The 17,050-nt window shown below is 44.9% G+C and overlaps 6 protein-coding genes across 7 annotated transcripts; 2 read left to right on the top strand and 4 right to left on the bottom strand.

The window, feature by feature from the left end:
- Positions 1-623: 623 nt before the first annotated feature.
- LOC135435357 (uncharacterized) lies at positions 624-1,255 on the bottom strand. The gene is made up of 2 exons (XM_064692372.1): positions 894-1,255; positions 624-841 (listed from the first exon to the last, which is right to left on the bottom strand). The coding sequence occupies exons 1-2, from the start codon at positions 1,228-1,230 to the stop codon at positions 693-695; spliced, it is 486 nt and encodes a 161-aa protein (XP_064548442.1). The 5' UTR covers positions 1,231-1,255; the 3' UTR covers positions 624-692.
- A 1,103-nt stretch (positions 1,256-2,358) lies between these two features.
- On the top strand, positions 2,359-4,364 carry atms (RNA polymerase II-associated factor 1-like protein antimeros). Its single transcript, XM_064690029.1, has 3 exons — positions 2,359-2,526; positions 2,595-3,561; positions 3,625-4,364. The coding sequence occupies exons 1-3, from the start codon at positions 2,453-2,455 to the stop codon at positions 4,282-4,284; spliced, it is 1,701 nt and encodes a 566-aa protein (XP_064546099.1). The 5' UTR covers positions 2,359-2,452; the 3' UTR covers positions 4,285-4,364.
- On the bottom strand, positions 4,302-7,060 carry LOC135433803 (zinc finger protein 721). Its single transcript, XM_064690041.1, has 2 exons — positions 5,558-7,060; positions 4,302-4,901 (listed from the first exon to the last, which is right to left on the bottom strand). The coding sequence occupies exons 1-2, from the start codon at positions 6,726-6,728 to the stop codon at positions 4,387-4,389; spliced, it is 1,686 nt and encodes a 561-aa protein (XP_064546111.1). The 5' UTR covers positions 6,729-7,060; the 3' UTR covers positions 4,302-4,386.
- On the top strand, positions 4,626-16,044 carry LOC135433807 (uncharacterized). Its single transcript, XM_064690055.1, has 3 exons — positions 4,626-4,925; positions 15,560-15,751; positions 15,840-16,044. Exons 1-3 carry the CDS (start codon positions 4,856-4,858, stop codon positions 15,950-15,952), a joined length of 375 nt encoding a protein of 124 aa, XP_064546125.1. The 5' UTR covers positions 4,626-4,855; the 3' UTR covers positions 15,953-16,044.
- On the bottom strand, positions 7,874-12,888 carry Ccdc39 (Coiled-coil domain containing protein 39). Of its 2 annotated transcripts, XM_064693839.1 has the most exons (5): positions 12,542-12,886; positions 12,333-12,480; positions 9,984-11,792; positions 8,523-9,053; positions 7,874-8,444 (listed from the first exon to the last, which is right to left on the bottom strand). In XM_064693839.1, exons 1-5 carry the CDS (start codon positions 12,806-12,808, stop codon positions 8,335-8,337), a joined length of 2,865 nt encoding a protein of 954 aa, XP_064549909.1. In that variant the 5' UTR covers positions 12,809-12,886; the 3' UTR covers positions 7,874-8,334. The 2 variants fall into 2 exon arrangements, with proteins under 2 accessions (XP_064549909.1, XP_064549901.1); XM_064693831.1 differs by having other exon boundaries at positions 7,874-9,053; positions 12,542-12,888.
- Positions 13,647-14,554, bottom strand: LOC135432973 (antigen 5 like allergen Cul n 1-like). The gene is made up of 3 exons (XM_064688884.1): positions 14,429-14,554; positions 13,949-14,358; positions 13,647-13,881 (listed from the first exon to the last, which is right to left on the bottom strand). Exons 1-3 carry the CDS (start codon positions 14,543-14,545, stop codon positions 13,647-13,649), a joined length of 762 nt encoding a protein of 253 aa, XP_064544954.1. The 5' UTR covers positions 14,546-14,554.
- Positions 16,045-17,050: the final 1,006 nt, after the last annotated feature.

The following is a 17,050-nucleotide window of genomic DNA, read 5'->3' as shown; positions in this document are numbered from 1 at the left end:
AAGTGAGACCTATTAAATGCGACACAATAGCAGCAAAATCAACAAAACAGGTGACAAAAAATTTTGGCGAAAAAAAAGAAGTTTGCTTTCATATGCATACAAATACTTTTTTATTTGCCACTGTTGCTAATTAAATTAATTTGTTTTGTGTTTATTTACTTTTGAAATTTACCATATTTACGCTATTTGCATGTGCATTTCGCATATCATTATGTATGTATGTCAGCCTAAATGAATATGAATATGAATCCCGGTTCGAGCAATAATAATTATGATACATAAATTATAATATAAATTATATCAATTCGAATAACTCAATTTATGTTACGCTAATTATGGCGAAGTTTTCCCATATTATCTGGCTGTAAAATGCAAATTAAACACCTCGAAACGTTTTGGACACGCCTCTTAATTGGCAGCAAAACGGAAAATAGAGGAGAATAGAGAAAATAGAGAATATGGCTTGAACCAGCGACCCGTTCGATTTCTGGTTCCTGGTTTCGCTTTGAACCATATTCAATTATTCAATGAATATAAATAGTATTTTGAAAAGGGCAAGAAATTCTTTCTTAGCGTTAAAATTGTTCGTTTTACTGCTAATAATGTAAATAGTTGAAGGTGCATAGTTTTTGTAAACAAATTAATTTGGTTCGCATTTTAGTTCGATTCTAAACCAGCTTTGCGGCTTGCTATTAACTTTTGACTTTGATAAATTTGGCAGTCGGTTTTACCGTGGACTGGTCACAGCCATTGGAGCTGCCTGGCTGGGCGCCGGGATGCGGTAGGGGCAATTGTAGCATAAACATCCTTTCGGCGATCTTGTCAAGCTTCCTGTTGATCCCTGAAAGTATTTTCAATGTTAGGCCAATTCGAGCACTGACACGCGCACCAACTTCTATAGTTCGGATTCCGCATGAAGGTGCTCTGCCTGTATGGGATCTTTAGCCTGTATGACTGCTTTTTTTTCGTTAATTTCCCAGGACCAGGTCTAACGGCACCTCCATCTTCATTTAAATCCAGCCTGTTTTCATTAGGTATGAAAGCATCCGGTTCAATGGCCATCGTTTCTGGACTTGGCGCCCCACTCCTTTTGTATTCATCCCGATCCATGTCGCGTTTTTGTTTGATGGGCATCTTGCCTTGCTCGGGAATCTTGCAAAGGACCTGGGCGTGCAACGTGGGCGCACATATTAAGATAAATAAAAGAACGGACATCAGCGTTCCACTCATGTTAGATATTGCACAAAAAATGAAGAGCTTTCCTAGTTTTGGATATAGCATTTATGTGTGTCGCTTTAGCTTTGGTTTGATTTAATTAATTTTAAGCGAAGCATGCTTAACAAATAGCAGGCTCTAGTCGGGAGTGCCCGACTAGGGCATACCCTGAACCCTCTTCTATCAACACAGATAATTAATATATATATATATACTAGCGGATATAACCCGGCCTTGCCCGTGGCACGTATGTTATAAAATCAAAAAAGCTTTGAAAATGATTTTAAAACTGATCGGACGGGAATCAAACAACTTTTATGCAAATCGGACAAAACTTAAAATTCACCAAAAAAAAACTTTGAAATGCATTTTCCACCGAAAGAGTTAAGATTTTGCGAAAAATGTGAAACACGTCTCAAATGATTTTTCTTATAGATCTTTGAAAATAAATTTGAACACAAAACGTCACCCACCAAATCTTTGACCTCCATTTCCGCCAAGGAGGATGCGTTGATCACCAATCAGTCAGTCAGTCAGTCAGGACAAACAGTTTTATATATAGAGATATATATATACTATTCAAGAAGCTATGTTAAATTGGTTGACCCTAGCTCTTAAAACCTATGAGATTATCTCAAAAAACAGCATTTGGATATCGATTTTAATCGATTGCTTGGAAATTTATCGATTATCGAGCTGTGCAAGCTCGTACAGACTCTGAGATCTGATACGGACCGACAGACGATCAAAAATATATACATATTTTTTGCTTCTGCCTTTTACATGCATTTTTTACAAACACAATTCAATCCTTTTTTTACATTTTCATGGGTATAAAAATGTCACTTAAAACTTCCTTTTGCGTTTTTGCAGCAATAAAGTAAAACTATCTAGTTGCTGTTATAATTCCAAAATGTTTTGCATGCTAATACTTACATTTAAGCGAGTAAACTGTTCAAATTTAGCAACACGGGTTAATTTTTTTTTGTTAAACTTGCAGGAAGTTCGAATTTGTAACAGTCGGCTATATCAATTAGCTTTTTGACATGCACTCGCACACAAGCATTTATTGCAACGCCTTCAGTTATCGACAAGCCGCCACATTCTAGGCATTGTTGTGGTATCATTGTGGATATTGAGTGCGGTCACATTTAAGTTATTCGCGTCTAATTTGCCTAAAAAATTGTGAAGTTTTCTGAAATTTGTTAAATAAATTAAATAGAGTGGACAATCAGAAATGCCGCCCACTATAAACAATTCGGCAGTCAATAGCGCCGCCGAGAAGCGGCCGCAACGGCAAACGGAACGCAAGTAAGTATCATATATTAAATGAAGCATCATCCACGAGGAACTAACCTGCGTTTGCATGCAATACCCAGATCCGAGATAATTTGCCGCGTCAAATATGGCAATAATCTGCCGGATATACCCTTCGATCTGAAGTTCCTGCAGTATCCCTTCGATGGCAATCGTTTTGTGCAGTATAATCCCACGTCGCTCGAGCGCAATTTTAAATACGATGTGCTGACTGAACATGATTTGGGCGTCACAGTGGATCTGATTAATCGGGAGCTGTACCAGGCGGATCCCATGTCACAATTGGATCCGGCCGATGAAAAACTGCTCGAGGAGGAGACGCTGACGCCCACAGATTCAGTGCGCTCGCGCCAGCATTCGCGCACCGTGTCCTGGTTGCGCAAATCCGAATATATATCCACGGAGCAAACACGCTTTCAGCCGCAGAATCTGGAGAATATCGAAGCCAAGGTGGGCTACAATGTTAAGAAGTCGCTGCGCGAGGAGACGCTCTATCTGGATCGCGATGCACAAATCAAGGCAATCGAGAAGACGTTCAGCGACACCAAGAACGATATTACCAAGCACTACTCAAAGCCAAATGTGGTTCCCGTGGAGGTGTTGCCAATATTCCCCGACTTTACCAATTGGAAATATCCGTGTGCGCAGGTCATATTCGATAGCGATCCGGCGCCACAGGGAAAAAATGTGCCCGCACAGCTGGAGGAGATGTCGCAGGCCATGATTCGTGGTGTGATGGACGAGAGTGGTGAACAGTTTGTTGCCTACTTTCTGCCCACGGAGCCAACGCTGGAGAAGCGTCGCATCGATTTTGTGGCCGGTGAGCTTTACAAAGACGACGAGGAGTATGAATATAAGATTGCGCGCGAATACAATTGGAATGTCAAGACAAAAGCATCCAAGGGCTACGAGGAGAACTACTTCTTTGTCATGCGGCAAGATGGCATATACTACAACGAGCTGGAGACCCGTGTGCGGCTCAACAAGCGACGTGTCAAGGTCGGACAGCAGCCCAACAACACGAAATTGGTGCGTATTAAACAAATATTTCCCTCAATTATTAGCTAATCCTATTGAGATTGTGCCCTGCAGGTGGTTAAGCATCGACCGCTGGACGCCATGGAGCATCGCATGCAACGCTATCGTGAGCGCCAGCTGGAGGTGCCCGGCGAAGAGGAGGAGGAGGAAGAAGATGATGAAATGGAAGCAGTTGTTCAGCAAACACAGCCAGCATCTGAGCTGGAGCCGCAAGCAACAGCGGACAATTCAGATAACTCAAAAACACCACTTGATGTTAATGTTGCCGCTGCTGCTGCTGCTGCTGCTGCTGTTGGGTCCACGCCTGCACCGGATGTACAGCAGCAACGTGAGCGACAGTCACGGTCAAGAACCCACTCCGGAGGCACACGTTCACGCACGCGCAGCCGCAGCGTTGGCAGTGGCAGTGCAGCCAGCGGTTCGCGCAGTCGCAGCCGTTCCAGCTCAGCCAGCGGCTCGGGCTCACGTGCCAGCAGCCGTTCCAAGTCGGGCACACGCTCACCCAGCGGCTCACGTTCACGCTCCCAGACGCCAGCCGGCTCCCACAAGTCGCGCAGTCACACGCCCTCAAAATCTATATCAAAGTCACGCAGTCGCAGTCGCAGTGCTTCCGGCTCGCGTTCTGGCTCCGGCTCACGCTCGCCCAGCCGTTCGCGGAGCGGCACGCCCAGCGGCTCTGGCTCCAGCTCTGGCAGTGGCACCGAGGAGGAGTAAAACGAAACATAAATAGAAACTTTTGCAACCTGTAATATTAAGAGCAATACACAAACAATTTTACACAGAAGACAAACAAACAGAGAATTGGAACTTCCTCAACTACGTTGCGTCCATTAGGAAATGGCGAAAGAGCTCACCATCCGAGCTGGTGGGCTGTTCCGCCTGCTGCGGCGAGTAGAGGCGCAAATTCTGCAGCTGCTGCAGCGGAGAGCTGCTGCCATCAAAGTGCACGCTGCTGTCCATGATCACCGGCTGTGGCTGCTGTGGCGGCTCCACGCTGCAAATGCCCAGCTTTTGGCAGCTCTCGACCACAATGTCATCAATGGTTTGTGAGAGCAACGCCTCCTGATCCCCTCCATTCATCTGAATGGCCGCATTAATTGCCACATTCTCTGTCTGCACATGGCCCACTGTCACATTGGAGGACTCCAGCAGCGCCTTGATTAGCTGCTCTGGTGTCTGTGGCTCGTCCTCCGCATTGACAGCGCATTTATGTGTGCGCAACGAGACCTTGTAGCGAAATGTCTTCTGGCAGTGCTCACATTTGTAGGGCATGACGCCAGTATGAATGCGTGTGTGTACCAGAAAGGAGACGCGTTGCCGAAAACATTTACCTGTGCGTGTAGAGACATTTTTGGGTGAGCCAGAGAATTCATTAATTATCAGATACCCTATAACTAATTCTTAAATGACTCCGACTTTTGGGACCGTTCTTAATTGTTAATTGCAAAAGTTGCAAGGCACTTTATCTGCATTGTAAGTGCTGCTACTGGGCAACAGCGCACTGAAAACCATTTCAATCAACCTTGTTAAGACGTGCCGAATAAACAGCATTTATCCTCATGGCAGCTGCCATGAACTTTGCAATGAACCTGAGAAAACGCGACTAACTACAAGTTCTGTGCGTCTGTTTTCTTGCTCTTTGATCAAAATATCGGACTACCAGATTAAATAAGTTAAAATTAGGCGCTGTACCCAAACAAATGGGTATGTATCAGTTACAAGGAGATACTTCCGATATATATATATATAGAGTATATATGTATATATATACATTGAGTCTATTTGGATAGAAACAGACGTTTCCTTTGCCAACTAGTTTGCCCTGGCCTGGGGAAACGGTGGCCAAACTTTGTAATTTCTTTGACTGAGCGTCGGACTAACAAGCGGAAAGTTGCCAGTTCAAATTGGGTAGCTATTTTTTTAATTTGTTGGTGAAGACCGCAATTTATGACCCAGGCGAGTTCGGGTAATTTGTTTTAGTACGTACCGCACACCTCACACTTGAAGGGCTTCTCGCCGCTGTGGATACGCTGGTGATTGTGCAGTGTGGACAGCTCCTTGAAGGCACGTCCGCAGATGCTGCAGCCGTGTGGCTTCACCTCGCTGTGGTAGAGTAAATGCTTGTGATAGGACTGCTGGAAGGTGAAGGTGCGGGCGCAGTACTGGCAGGTGTACGGCATTTCGCCCGTGTGCAGACGTTTGTGCTTCTTCAGGAAATACTTGGTGGTGAACATTTTGGTGCACACATCGCACTCCCAGTTCTTGGGCGTGCTGCCGTACTCCGAGCCCGGCGCCGCATCTGTCGCAGCTCCCGGCAGCTCCTGCTTGAGCATGCAAATGGCCCCGCTCAATGCGTACGGTTGGCTGTTGCTGCACCCAGTGGAGGAGGCGACGCTGCTGGCGGACGCCTCCTTGTGCCGAATGCGATCGCAAATGCTAATTTTGGGCGTGGCATTGAGGCTGTTACTTGTATTGTTCTGGCTGCTGTTGCAGCTGTTGCCGTTTCCGTTGCCGTTGCTGCTGCTGCTGCTTCCGAGCGTTGCTCCCACCGTGTGCAGGACCTTGAGATGCACACGCAGCGAGCCCTTCATGCGGAACGTCTTCGAGCACAGATGACACTTGTAGGGCTCCTGCTGTGGCTGCTGTGGCTGCTGCTCCGTCAGCTCCGCATTCTCGTGCACCAACCGGATGTGAATGTCGCGCAGCTCTTCGTTGCGAAAATTAAACTCGCATATGTCGCATCTCGCTGGCGGCGGGACGGGCTCTGGCAGCGGCGGCGGCACAACTGGCGGCGGCTGCTCCAAGGGCTTGGCACGCGATTTCTTGCCACGTCGCTTGGGCACCGCGGCAACAGTCGAAGACGTTGGCGGCGGCGGCGAACTGGCTGCAGCGGGGCAAGGCTTGGTTGGAGGCAGAAGGGGAGCAGCAGGTTCTGCAGCTGGCGGAGCTGCTGCACCTGTTTCGGGCTGGTCCATCAGGCTGGTGTGGCTGAACAGATGTATGGTCAGCTTGTCCAAGCCCAGGAACAGCTCCTTGCAGTGCGGAAAGGGGCAGGCCAAAGGTCCATTCGCCGCCTTGATCAGACGTTGCTGCAATGCATCGATGCTATTGAAACTGGGCACCGCGCACAGCGGACACAGCACCGACATGGAGCACATTTTACAAAGTACAAACTACTGCGAGGAACTTTCCAATACGCGAACAATCCTCAAGCATTGCTGACCGACAAAAACTTGAAAAGATTGTTGTTTTTTTTTTTCCTATTCAGAAATCTTCTAAAAATACCTGCAACGAAAATATTGAAAAATTTTGCCTGCCGACCGCGACGACGTTCGTCTGGGCGATATCGAAAATAATGAAAATTATTGCGCTCCCAGGCCGGCGAGAATTGAAAGAAAAATCGGAATTTCGAAAAAGTACGAACTGTGCCGAAAAGTAGCCCGTAGACAGCTGTCTGCTGCTGCTGCTTCTTCTTCATCTTCCTCTCGCTTTTTGGGGCACCAAAACCCGCCGCCCAGCTAGTGGGCGTATGTAGTATAGCAGATCGCTTGGCTCTTTGTTTTGATCTTGCTATGTAAATGGATCGGAATGGGGCAGCTGCTAGGCCCAAAATGTGACATATTCTATAGATATATTTGGAAATAAATGGGCGACAGCTAAAAGCTTTAAAGGGTATTCTTGGTAATATTTTAGAAAATGGCAGAAAAGTTTAAGAGACAGCCAAAGATCTTACTTCCATATGGAAAATATTATCCACATTTCAGTTTTTCAAATAATAGTCGACTTCAGGGATTTGGATTTGCCGAAATTGGTTAAAAAAGAAAATGGTTACATTATTTTAAAAACGATTTTCATATATTTTCGTATATTAAATTTACATTTAACCCTTTTTCACCCATTTTTCACTCTTCGAGATGGAATTTCGAACATATTTTATAGATATATTTGGAAATAAATGGGCTACAGCTAAAAGCTTTAAAGGGTACTCTTGGTATAAATAATATATCAGAAAATGTTTGAAAAGCTTAAGAGACAGCTAAAGATCTTTTTCTATATGGCAAGTATTATGCGCCTTATCAAATATTATCCGACTTCAGGGATTTGGGTGTTCCGAGATCTGTTAAAAAAAAAGGAATGCCTACATTCTTTTAAAAGGGTTTTGATAACTTTCCTATATTTCGAAAGTGCTCCAATAAATTTTCATTTACCCGTTTCTCACCCATTTTTCACTTTGCGGATGGAATTCCAAAATCAATCGATTCAGTCGGGAAAGGTTTACTAAAAAAAATGCCAGAAAATAATATATTATTTGCTGCTTGCTTAACATTTAATGATCGAATTAGTTGGGTTAACCTAGTTGATATAGTGTATTAATCAGTTTGTGATCTGGGCGCCCAGGCTTTTAGGTTTGATAAAGAAGGTAGAGTATTTGCGTAGCTAGCAGCTGGTTTGTGCATATAGTTCAGTCAAGGGTATGCGCTGGCTGTGCACTCTCCAACGCTATTTATAATCAAGTATACCTACATACTATATATATATATGTATATATAAATATGTGTGTATATATTATATTGCATATCTGCTGCTCTCTTGTTTCTTGTTGATATCTGGTCAGCGCTTTGTTGTGCGCTATTTTTATGGTTCTTGTTGTTTTCTTTCTTGCTGCGCGATTTATTCGTGTTTCTGTTTAGTTGTCCGATTTGTAAACAGTTCATTGGCCAAGCACGTGAGAGCGAAACAAACAGAAGGAAAAGTTGTGGAAAATTATTTCTTCTTTTCGGGCGGAAAGTCCAGGGAGACGACGCTAATGCGAGCCGAGCTGGCCTCCTCTTTGCCCAGGCTCACCTCCGAGGTGGAGGAGCGTGCGCTGTAACCTATATTTGGGAGGTACATATTAGATAACTCTCTCTCTCTCTCTCTCTCTCTTACTCTCTCTATCACTCTCGACCCACCTTTGACTGAGTAGCAATCCAGCGAGGAGTACGAGGTTGTCCTGGAGGACACGCAGCTGCGTGCGGGCTTCAAATGCTGCGGCAGCTTCAGTCCTTTGCTCAGCATATAGTTTATTATCTGAGCTCCGTCGACGTCGCTGTTGGCCATATCTGACAATAGGTTTAGGGCCTTTCTGTTGCGATTCTCTAGCTCCTGCAGATTGAGATCGCGTTCGAACAGCGAGAGGTATTCGGCGCTAATGGACTTCTGTTTGATTTCCTTCAGTAGCAAATGAATATCGCGATTGGCTCGTTCGATTTTCGATTTTTGGTCCTGCAGCTCTTTGTTTAGTCGTTCCAGTGCGTCCGCATCTTCTGAGCATTTTTGCTTTTCCATTTCGATTTGCTTAATCAGCTCCTCCAGCGACCGTTTCTGATTCTCGATTTTATTATCGAACGACTCCGCCTTGCAGCGCAGCACCTTCAGCTTCTCCAGATCGTTGCAGTAGATCTCCTGCACTTTCTTTAGCTCCTCCTCGGCACGCTGTTCATCTAGGGGAAGAAAAAATCGATAAACTTATGACTGACTGATTGACTGATTGATGATTGAAACTGCAAGAACTAGGCAACTACATTTTCTATGGCTGTCCTTTGTGATGTAAAGCCCGAATAAGACTGAGTTTCGGAAACGATTTTATGCAACTCTTTTGTGTATATTTTTAAAAATCTTTGCATTGCTTACGTATTTTATGAAATGGAAAATATGAGACTATGATAATATAATGAAAAGTTGCAAAATGGGCGGATAACCTTCTTATTCATTTCTAATAAAGTCTTCAATACTTGTCCACATCCACGTTAACGCGCGGAACATAGGCGGAAAACTTATTATACCCTTGTAGAGGGCATTATAATTTTGTCTCGAAATGTGTAACGCATGGAAGGAGACATCTCCGAACCTATAAAGTATATATATTCTTGAGATCATGGCCGTCTGTCTGTTTCTATGCGAACTAGTCTCTCGGCTTTAAAGCTAGCTTTATGAAACTTTGCAGAAGTTCTTCTTTGTGTTGCACTGGAAAATTATTAAACATGTTTATGCAGAATCCTATCAACATCGGACGTCTATATCATATAGCTGCCATAGGAACGATCGGTCGAAAATGAGGTTCTTGTGTGAAAAACTTTTTGTTTTACAAGATATCTTAACCATACTCGGCATTAACTATGTTATGAAAAGGTTCGGCCTGCAAGGGTATTAAATTCTCGACGTGTCAAAGATAATCTTTTTTTTTCGTTGAATGGAAGTTTTGGTTATTCTTCTGACTCATATCTAAGGTCTGTTAAAAGAAGAAGACCTGTTTTAAGATGAAAAAATGCCTGTTTCATCGAAAACCGAAAACGGAAGTGCTGATATGAAATGGAATGGCAAATCCTTTGTCAGGGCAAAGCCGAAGAAGACATACTTATTGGAGTACTCACCCTTTGAGTTGTCCTCGTAGGTTTTTAGGTTCTGGCGATAGTTGTCGTTTGATTTATCAAACTGACGCAGTGTATTCTCTAAAGCGATGACCTCCTTCTCAGCCTTGAGCACCTTCTTGTTAAGAGAATCACCCTCGTCGGCGAGCAGCTGTCGCTCCTGGGCATTCTCGACCTTCAGCTGGGTGGCCGTGATCACGGTGCCGTCCTCGTTGACGCCCAGCAGGGCAGATGTCAGCTCGTAGCGGGCGCGCATGGCGGTAATATGTTTCTTGCGCTCGCCGAGATCGGCGCGCAGGGTGCTCAGCTCCTCGTTGAGATGTTTGCGCTTGAGCAGCAGGACATCCTGCTGGCTTTTTAGCTCCACAAAGCGATCCTTGATGATGCGCTGGAAGGCCAGTCGATGCTGATTCAGACTGTAGGTGCCCTTCTCGCAATTGTCGATCACATTCTGGAGATCACAACAGCGCATCTTGAGCAGACTCAGCTCCACGACAAACTCGGAGTTGTCGTAGCGATTCATGCGCAGCCGCTTGATGGTGCCCTCGCAATAGACCTGCGCCTCCTTGATCTTGAACTTGACCAGCTCCAGATCCTTGGCATCGCTGTTGTAGACAATCACCAGAGCGTTCATGCTATAGTTGAGCTTCTTGTTCTGCGCCTCCGTCGAGCTCAAACGACGATGCAGCTTGGCCAGATACTGTTCCTGTTCGGCGAGCACCAGCTGATTGCGCGCCTCCGTCTCGGGGTCCGCGTTCTTGCCAAGCAAATCGGCCATACGACGCTCGCTCTGCAGATACTTAAAGGACATTTCGTAGTATATTTCCGTCTGGCGTTTGAGCTCCAGCCCCACCTGCCGCTGATTGCGATTGACGGCCAGCAGCGTGGAATGCAGCGCCGCACTCTGCACTATGAAGGTCTTCTGCTCATCCTTCAGGTCGCTGATCTGGCGCTGGGCGCGATAAAGCAGCTCATTGCAGCGCTGCTGCTCTTTGTTTAGCAGAATGAGCGCCTCCTCTTCGCCCTTCATCATCTCGTCCAGTATTTGGAGGCGCTGATTGGCATCGATATGCTTGTTCTCGATCGACTTGAGGCGATCCTCCACCTGCTTCAGCGTCTGGTCAAAGTTCTCAATCTCCGTGTTCTTGTCGTCGCGTTGCTTGAGCAGCTTGCGATTTTCCAGTCGCTGCGAATGCACCATATTGGACAGATTCTCTAGCTCGTGACGCAGGGCCTGAATCTCGCGCTCCTTGAGCAGCGAGGCATCTATTAGGCGCTGTATTTCATTTTTCGCCTCCGAGGTCTCCGTATTCAGCATTTCGATGCCCTGCTCTACCATTCGATTGTTCTCCAGGACATCGTTCAGCTGCTCGTTCGCAATGCGATAGCCGGTGGCCATCGCCTCCGCCTGCTCCATGAGCTGGGCGCACTCCGTCTCACTGTTCTGTATCTCCAATTCGCGCTGTGTCATTTGATTGACCGCCTGCTTCCAGGTCTCCACCATCTGGCGGCGCTCCAGATGCGCCTCCCTATACAGGCAGGCGGTGCGCTCCAGATTCTTCTCCAATGTGTTCTGCTCATCGTACAGCATGATAATCAGCTTGCGCCGCTTGTCAATGTCCTCCTGCAGCAGCTGGCGGCGCGCGTTCAGCTCCCGTGCCCGCTGCTGATCGTCCTGGTAGTAGCGATCGATCAGCTGGTAGCCCTTGTTGCCATCCTCCATGGCCTCGGCCCAGTCGACCAGGCTCGTTTTGGCCGTCTTGATGCGCTTCGTCAGATCATCAATTTCGCGCTTGTTCTTCGTGATTTTACCTGCAATTCAATTTACAATATGAAGCAGCAAGAGCGACTAGATCAGCCGAGTCACCGGGAAGAACAATAGGTTGACCATCTACTGGGTGCCGGGTCGTGCGGGAATGGAGCCAGTTAACCTATATGTGCAGTCAAAGACATTCTGTGGGATCGGACCATGCCTAACCATAATATTTGTCTAGAGCCGTGAGGCATAGTAGGGAGCTAGACAGCAACAACTGATAAATAACCTCCTTAGATCCTTCTCATTAACCGACTATCCTACGGAGCCATGCAGAGCATGCTAGCATCTAGACAAGCAAATGAATGTGGAAAGTGTACACTGCAGACTCTGCCTCGAGCTCGGCGAGACGCCAGAGCACTTTCTACATAGGGGTGAGACTTAACTTAAAGGGGTACAGACTCGGATAGGGAATTAAGGATCCTAGACCAGGGATAATCAGGAAAACTGGACAGAGGCACAATAGACCCGATATCGATCGCATTAAAAGGAACTTCAAATAACAATAATGACTGAGCATCAGCCATTGATTGACTCACGTAGTGTGTGCTCCGCGTATTCCGTGTACTCCGCCAGTTCCTTTTGATTTTGGCGCTTATCCTCCTTCAGCTTGTTGCGCTCCAATATAACCAGCTGCGTGCGATGCGCCTCCTTCAGCACATCGTTCTTCACCGAGTTGAAGAAGGTCTGTAGTCGAGATTAACTTTGCATTATTGTACAGAAGCCAACTCCTCCCTGTCTCACTCACAATATTCTGCTGAAGCGTGGCCTCAATATTCCGCTTGTGCCGCTCGATCGCCTTGTTGCGCTCATCCAGGGCCAAGATTCGCTGCTGCAGATTGAATTTCTCTGCGCGCATGCTGACCATCTGCTGGAGTATGGCCAGATTCTCTGCATTGGCCATGGGTATGTCTGCCTCCACGGTCCAGCCCATGGAGCGCATCGCCTCCAGCTTGAACTCGTCGAGCGAGCTGCTCTTCATGTCGTCCGTTTTATTCTCGCCGTCGTTGCCCATTCTGGTATATGAAGTATATCAAGCTGTATATACTGTATATAGATTTGTACTATATCCAGCTCTGATTTTATAAATTTGAAGTTCACATTCGACAAACAAACCAACCTGATTCCCAATGGCAACCGGCTTGTTCAGTTTATCTGCTGTCCCGAGCAACGCCCGTTGTTTGCGCTCGCCAAGGGGCATTTCCCAAGCCATGGGAGAGTCGCTTTGATTATAATATCTAACAAAAGTAATTCAGTTGTGTGTACCACACTAGCAGATACCCTGTAACCTACCAATAGGAGTAATCATTCCCAATTAACTTTTTTACATATATGTATATATGCTGAAAGATTCAGTTCAAATCAAGCTTTTTCAGATCTTCAATCTATATATATATTCTTTTAACATATTTGGGAGACAGGACACAGCAAACGAGGGATCGCTGGTTCAAACCCAGCAAAGATGTTTTGTAGTTGTTTTGAAGTTTATTATCGGATCGCATGGGTTTTTTGTTATAAACCAAAGTCCTCGGCAAACTTGCATAGACCAGGATAGTTGACATTCATGCCCGTACCACACTGGCAGATACCCTGTAAGCTACTTATATTCATAGAAATACGAAATATTATTCTCAAATAACTTTTTAAAGATTAAATTAAAATCAAGAATTTAAAGATCATAAAGTTGTATATATATTATTTTTTTTTATATATTTGGGAGATTGGAGATGTCTGAGCGTCGGACTAGCAAACGAGTGATCGCTGTTTCAAACCCAGCAACAATTGTCAAATGATATTTTTAAGTTGCTTTTTATGAATAATCTTGTTTATTATCGGATCGCATGGATTATTTGTTATATATCAAAGTCCTCGGCAAACTTGCATAGACCAGGATAATTGACATTCATGCCCGTTTGGCAACCTGCGCCCACTGGGCCACTCACGTAGACCGGCTGGCCAGCGACATTGTCCACGGCATAGTTGCAGGCGAGTAGGAACTGGTTGAGGCCGTTCTTGAAGAAGCGGGCGGCAGCACACCCCAAGGCAATATTCCGCTGCTGCGCCATCAGAGTAAAGCGTTCAATGGAACTGTGAAAGAGAAGAGCGGGTTTGGCTGAAGGAGTTTCTATTGGGGCTGACTGCACCTGGTACTCACTCTCCACTCCAGTTGCTGGGATAACTATCGATGACTGCCATGTCGGCATTGTCCCGCTCCTGCCACCAGTTGGTGACGGCCTGCGTCAGCAGATACTGATCCGTTCGAGAGCTCGCCTCACCCTCATAGCCGAAGAGGGCTATATTCTGGCCGCTGTTGCGGAATCGGTCCGTATTGTGGCAGGCATCCCGCTGGCGCACACACTGCTTCACATTCAGCTCCGCCAGGCTGGCCAACTCGTCGTTCCAGCGCATAAGCGCCATTCTCCGCGCCGAAATATAGCCAGCCAGCTCTCCCAGTGCCAGGCGATTGCGTCGAGCATTGTGGGTCGCCACCATGAATTCGCGCAGATCCTGGCTCATGTTGATGATGTAGGGCGCGGGACTGGTTGGGCAGCTCGAAGACCAGGCCTGAAAAAGACAAAGAGTCAAAGAGAAGGTCTTAGTAGACTCCCAATACTTCCCCTGCAGCTGCACTTACTCCACTATTCTGGCAAGCGATGTGCGTGCTCCCGCTGCTGCACAGACCCTGCTGACAGTAGTTGGTCTGGCCGAGGGCCAAGGTCAACATCAGGCTAAGCACAAACAGTCGCAGCATGTTGAAAAGAACTAACTTATCCAAGATCCAAGGTCTAGGGCTTATATAGTCCCAACATGTATTTGAGTTCAATAAAAACTTATTGAACTTTGATAGTCAAACTGTAATTAGATAAAGCGTGGGAACAGCTGTGTTTGTTTGCCGGGATATTCCACACATCTGTAACATATCTAAGTTAGAGTAAACATCTTTGTATTTACTTAAATTCTATATAGTATTTTATCATCTCAAATCTTAAATACATATGTAGAATCATAAAGCATATCAATGGGTAACTTGAAATGGCGCATATTGTGGTTATGTTAACTACGTTTGCCCGAAATCGATAATTATCGATTTTCAGATACGGGCAATAGAATAGCTATAAAAGCTTTAGCCAGCAAACTTAATATGCAGCAGATAAATTTGATTTTGTATTATCAGTACTTCCCGTCATCTCTCTTAAAATCGATAAATATCGATTGGCAGTTGCGGTTTTATTTGAGTAAGCCATTTTCCGCGCACGTTCTCCTGTACCAAGCGCCAATAAAATCGATTATTTATTATTCACAATTGCCAGGCTCTGGCTTAAGATCGATTAATATTGATTTCAAAATCCGATTAATCGAATAATTTATTCAATAAAGATAATCAGCTCCGATGTTATTAGCACATATCGGATTTTTTAGGTAGGTTGCAACTAATTAAGCTGGACTATAGGGTATCTTTCAGTCGGTCAGCTGATACTAAACATTATTGTTACTAACTCAGATCTTACATAAAGTCCCAAAAAATATTAATTTTTGCTAGTTGTTGTTTTTGAGGGCCCATCTGTCAATTGTTTAAACAATTTGACAAAGCAAATAATAAAAAGAGAAATCTATAAACATTTTAATTGTAAAATATTTTCGGGTTTCTTTCTTTTTGTTTTATATGCTTGCTTTTGTTAACTTTTGGGTATTAATTATAATTGTAAATCATTAAAATGTGGCACATTTGTTAACTTGTCTAACCTTTTCTTCACCTTCTTTGCAGCGGTCGCCCGTGGACCTGCAGCTGACCATCGGATCGCAAGGCTTATAAAAGCTTACGTAAGAGCATGGAGGCTTTTGATGAAGTTGGACGAGAATTGCTCTGAATCCTACAGGACGAGCACTTTCATACCCAAGCTGCAGATCGAGCTAAAGGACACATCCACACGGGGATTCGCCCAGTCTGTTCTTGAATGTGCGGAACAATAATAATCGCATTCTGCGTAAATAACTGCTTCAAGGTTATTTACCCTCAAATTAAACATGTTCTATTAGCCTTTCAGTGGGGCGTCTTCTTCTTCTCTGCTCTCTTCAACGCACCATCGTCCTGGAGACAGTGGCATCTGAATATCTGACCAATCAGCAGCTTAAGCACGTTCCTATCGACAAGTCTTAGTCCAATAAGAACCGTAGGATAAGGACAGTAGCTCTAAGTTTTCTATTTATTTGATTAATTATTTATGTTAGTGCGAAAAAAACAAAGTATTAAACAATATCCCTACACACTGTGTGGCTTAAACAACTGCGTTTCCTCATCTGCTCTCACTCCCCGTCTCTCCTTGGGGGATAAGGGTATTAAGAAAAGGAGTTGGAGCTATTTTTCGGAAAAGAACTTGTCTGATCCATTGATTACCCTTTTTTTACTTTAATGCCAATCGATGGAGTTAATCATTGCAAGTATAAAACAGGAAGTCCTGTCAAAATCCGCAATGATTTAGCTGAGTTACGACTGTTTTTCTAAAAAGGATATTAATATAGCAGATAGTCCTTGTTCTGCCAATTCAAAATGTGCAATAATAAGGACGAAATGACCAATTTATAAGAACATTTGTCTGTACACAAATAAGGCTATAACGTGGCCATAGCCTTACGGATGCTGAAAAGTTCTGTGTCAAACCACTTTTACGGACCAGGGCTATCAACTGTCTTAAGGACATCAAAATCGTCCTTGTAGTTTCCGAGATATGGCTATTTTTATAAACAGGACATTCTTTAATGGCCATATCTCGGACATATCCTTAAGGATCTTGGAAGAATATACCTTTTAGAGCTCGTAGAACTTAGGACTATCGACTGGCATTCAAGGATTTCCAGGGTGCGATAAAAAATTTTCCTTCCATATCGGCAAGGGGGTTAGTCAGAAAATCGAAAATTTCAGGACTAACTTCGCCATTTGAAGGACTATCGGGATGCCATTTTGCTAGTTAATAGTCCTCATCCTCCAGGCTCAACTGCATCGATCTGCATTAAAAAATTATGGGGTCATCTAAGAATCTAGCACTTGTCAAATTTTCGTCGCGGGCCGCAAGGAAATTGGCTTAAAAACACAAAATTGACGATATCCCCTAAACTAACGGGACGATTTGGATGTCCTTTGGGCAGTTGGTAGCCCTGGCCCATAGAAATTAATTGACACATAAATCGCCAGGATACGCAAGGATACGGCCGAATTATAAGAACTTTTGTGTTTAGAAAAAATCCCTATATCTCAGCT

Source organism: Drosophila montana, unplaced genomic scaffold, assembly GCF_035044405.1.
Source record: "Drosophila montana isolate Dmon_TW-CO22-7 unplaced genomic scaffold, ASM3504440v1 contig_1505_1, whole genome shotgun sequence".
Lineage (NCBI taxonomy): Eukaryota > Metazoa > Arthropoda > Insecta > Diptera > Drosophilidae > Drosophila > Drosophila montana.
This window is presented reverse-complemented; position numbering and strand designations above follow the sequence as displayed.

Bases quoted from the DNA above. Each gene is read 5' to 3' on its own strand.
- LOC135432973 (XM_064688884.1), bottom strand. From the start codon at position 14,545: ATGCTGCGACTGTTTGTGCTTAGCCTGATGTTGACCTTGGCCCTCGGC. The intron at 14,359-14,428 runs GTAAGTGCAGCT...TGTCTTTTTCAG, and splicing joins TCGCTTGCCAGAATAGTGGA to GCCTGGTCTTCGAGCTGCCC. The intron at 13,882-13,948 runs GTGAGTACCAGG...TCTCTTTCACAG, and splicing joins CCCAGCAACTGGAGTGGAGA to TTCCATTGAACGCTTTACTC.
- LOC135433803 (XM_064690041.1), bottom strand. From the start codon at position 6,728: ATGTGCTCCATGTCGGTGCTGTGTCCGCTGTGCGCGGTGCCCAGTTTC. The intron at 4,902-5,557 runs GTACGTACTAAA...CTACACGCACAG, and splicing joins CTTCAAGTGTGAGGTGTGCG to GTAAATGTTTTCGGCAACGC.
- LOC135433807 (XM_064690055.1), top strand. From the start codon at position 4,856: ATGCGTGTGTGTACCAGAAAGGAGACGCGTTGCCGAAAACATTTACCT. The intron at 4,926-15,559 runs GTGAGCCAGAGA...CCTTCTTTGCAG, and splicing joins GCGTGTAGAGACATTTTTGG to CGGTCGCCCGTGGACCTGCA. The intron at 15,752-15,839 runs GTGCGGAACAAT...TTAGCCTTTCAG, and splicing joins CGCCCAGTCTGTTCTTGAAT to TGGGGCGTCTTCTTCTTCTC.
- atms (XM_064690029.1), top strand. From the start codon at position 2,453: ATGCCGCCCACTATAAACAATTCGGCAGTCAATAGCGCCGCCGAGAAG. The intron at 2,527-2,594 runs GTAAGTATCATA...TGCAATACCCAG, and splicing joins CAACGGCAAACGGAACGCAA to ATCCGAGATAATTTGCCGCG. The intron at 3,562-3,624 runs GTGCGTATTAAA...TGTGCCCTGCAG, and splicing joins AGCCCAACAACACGAAATTG to GTGGTTAAGCATCGACCGCT.
- LOC135435357 (XM_064692372.1), bottom strand. From the start codon at position 1,230: ATGAGTGGAACGCTGATGTCCGTTCTTTTATTTATCTTAATATGTGCG. The intron at 842-893 runs GTTGGTGCGCGT...AAATACTTTCAG, and splicing joins GCGGAATCCGAACTATAGAA to GGATCAACAGGAAGCTTGAC.
- Ccdc39 (XM_064693831.1), bottom strand. From the start codon at position 12,808: ATGGGCAACGACGGCGAGAATAAAACGGACGACATGAAGAGCAGCTCG. The intron at 12,481-12,541 runs GTGAGTGAGACA...TCTCGACTACAG, and splicing joins CCACGCTTCAGCAGAATATT to ACCTTCTTCAACTCGGTGAA. The intron at 9,054-9,983 runs GTGAGTACTCCA...TTCTTCCCCTAG, and splicing joins CTACGAGGACAACTCAAAGG to ATGAACAGCGTGCCGAGGAG.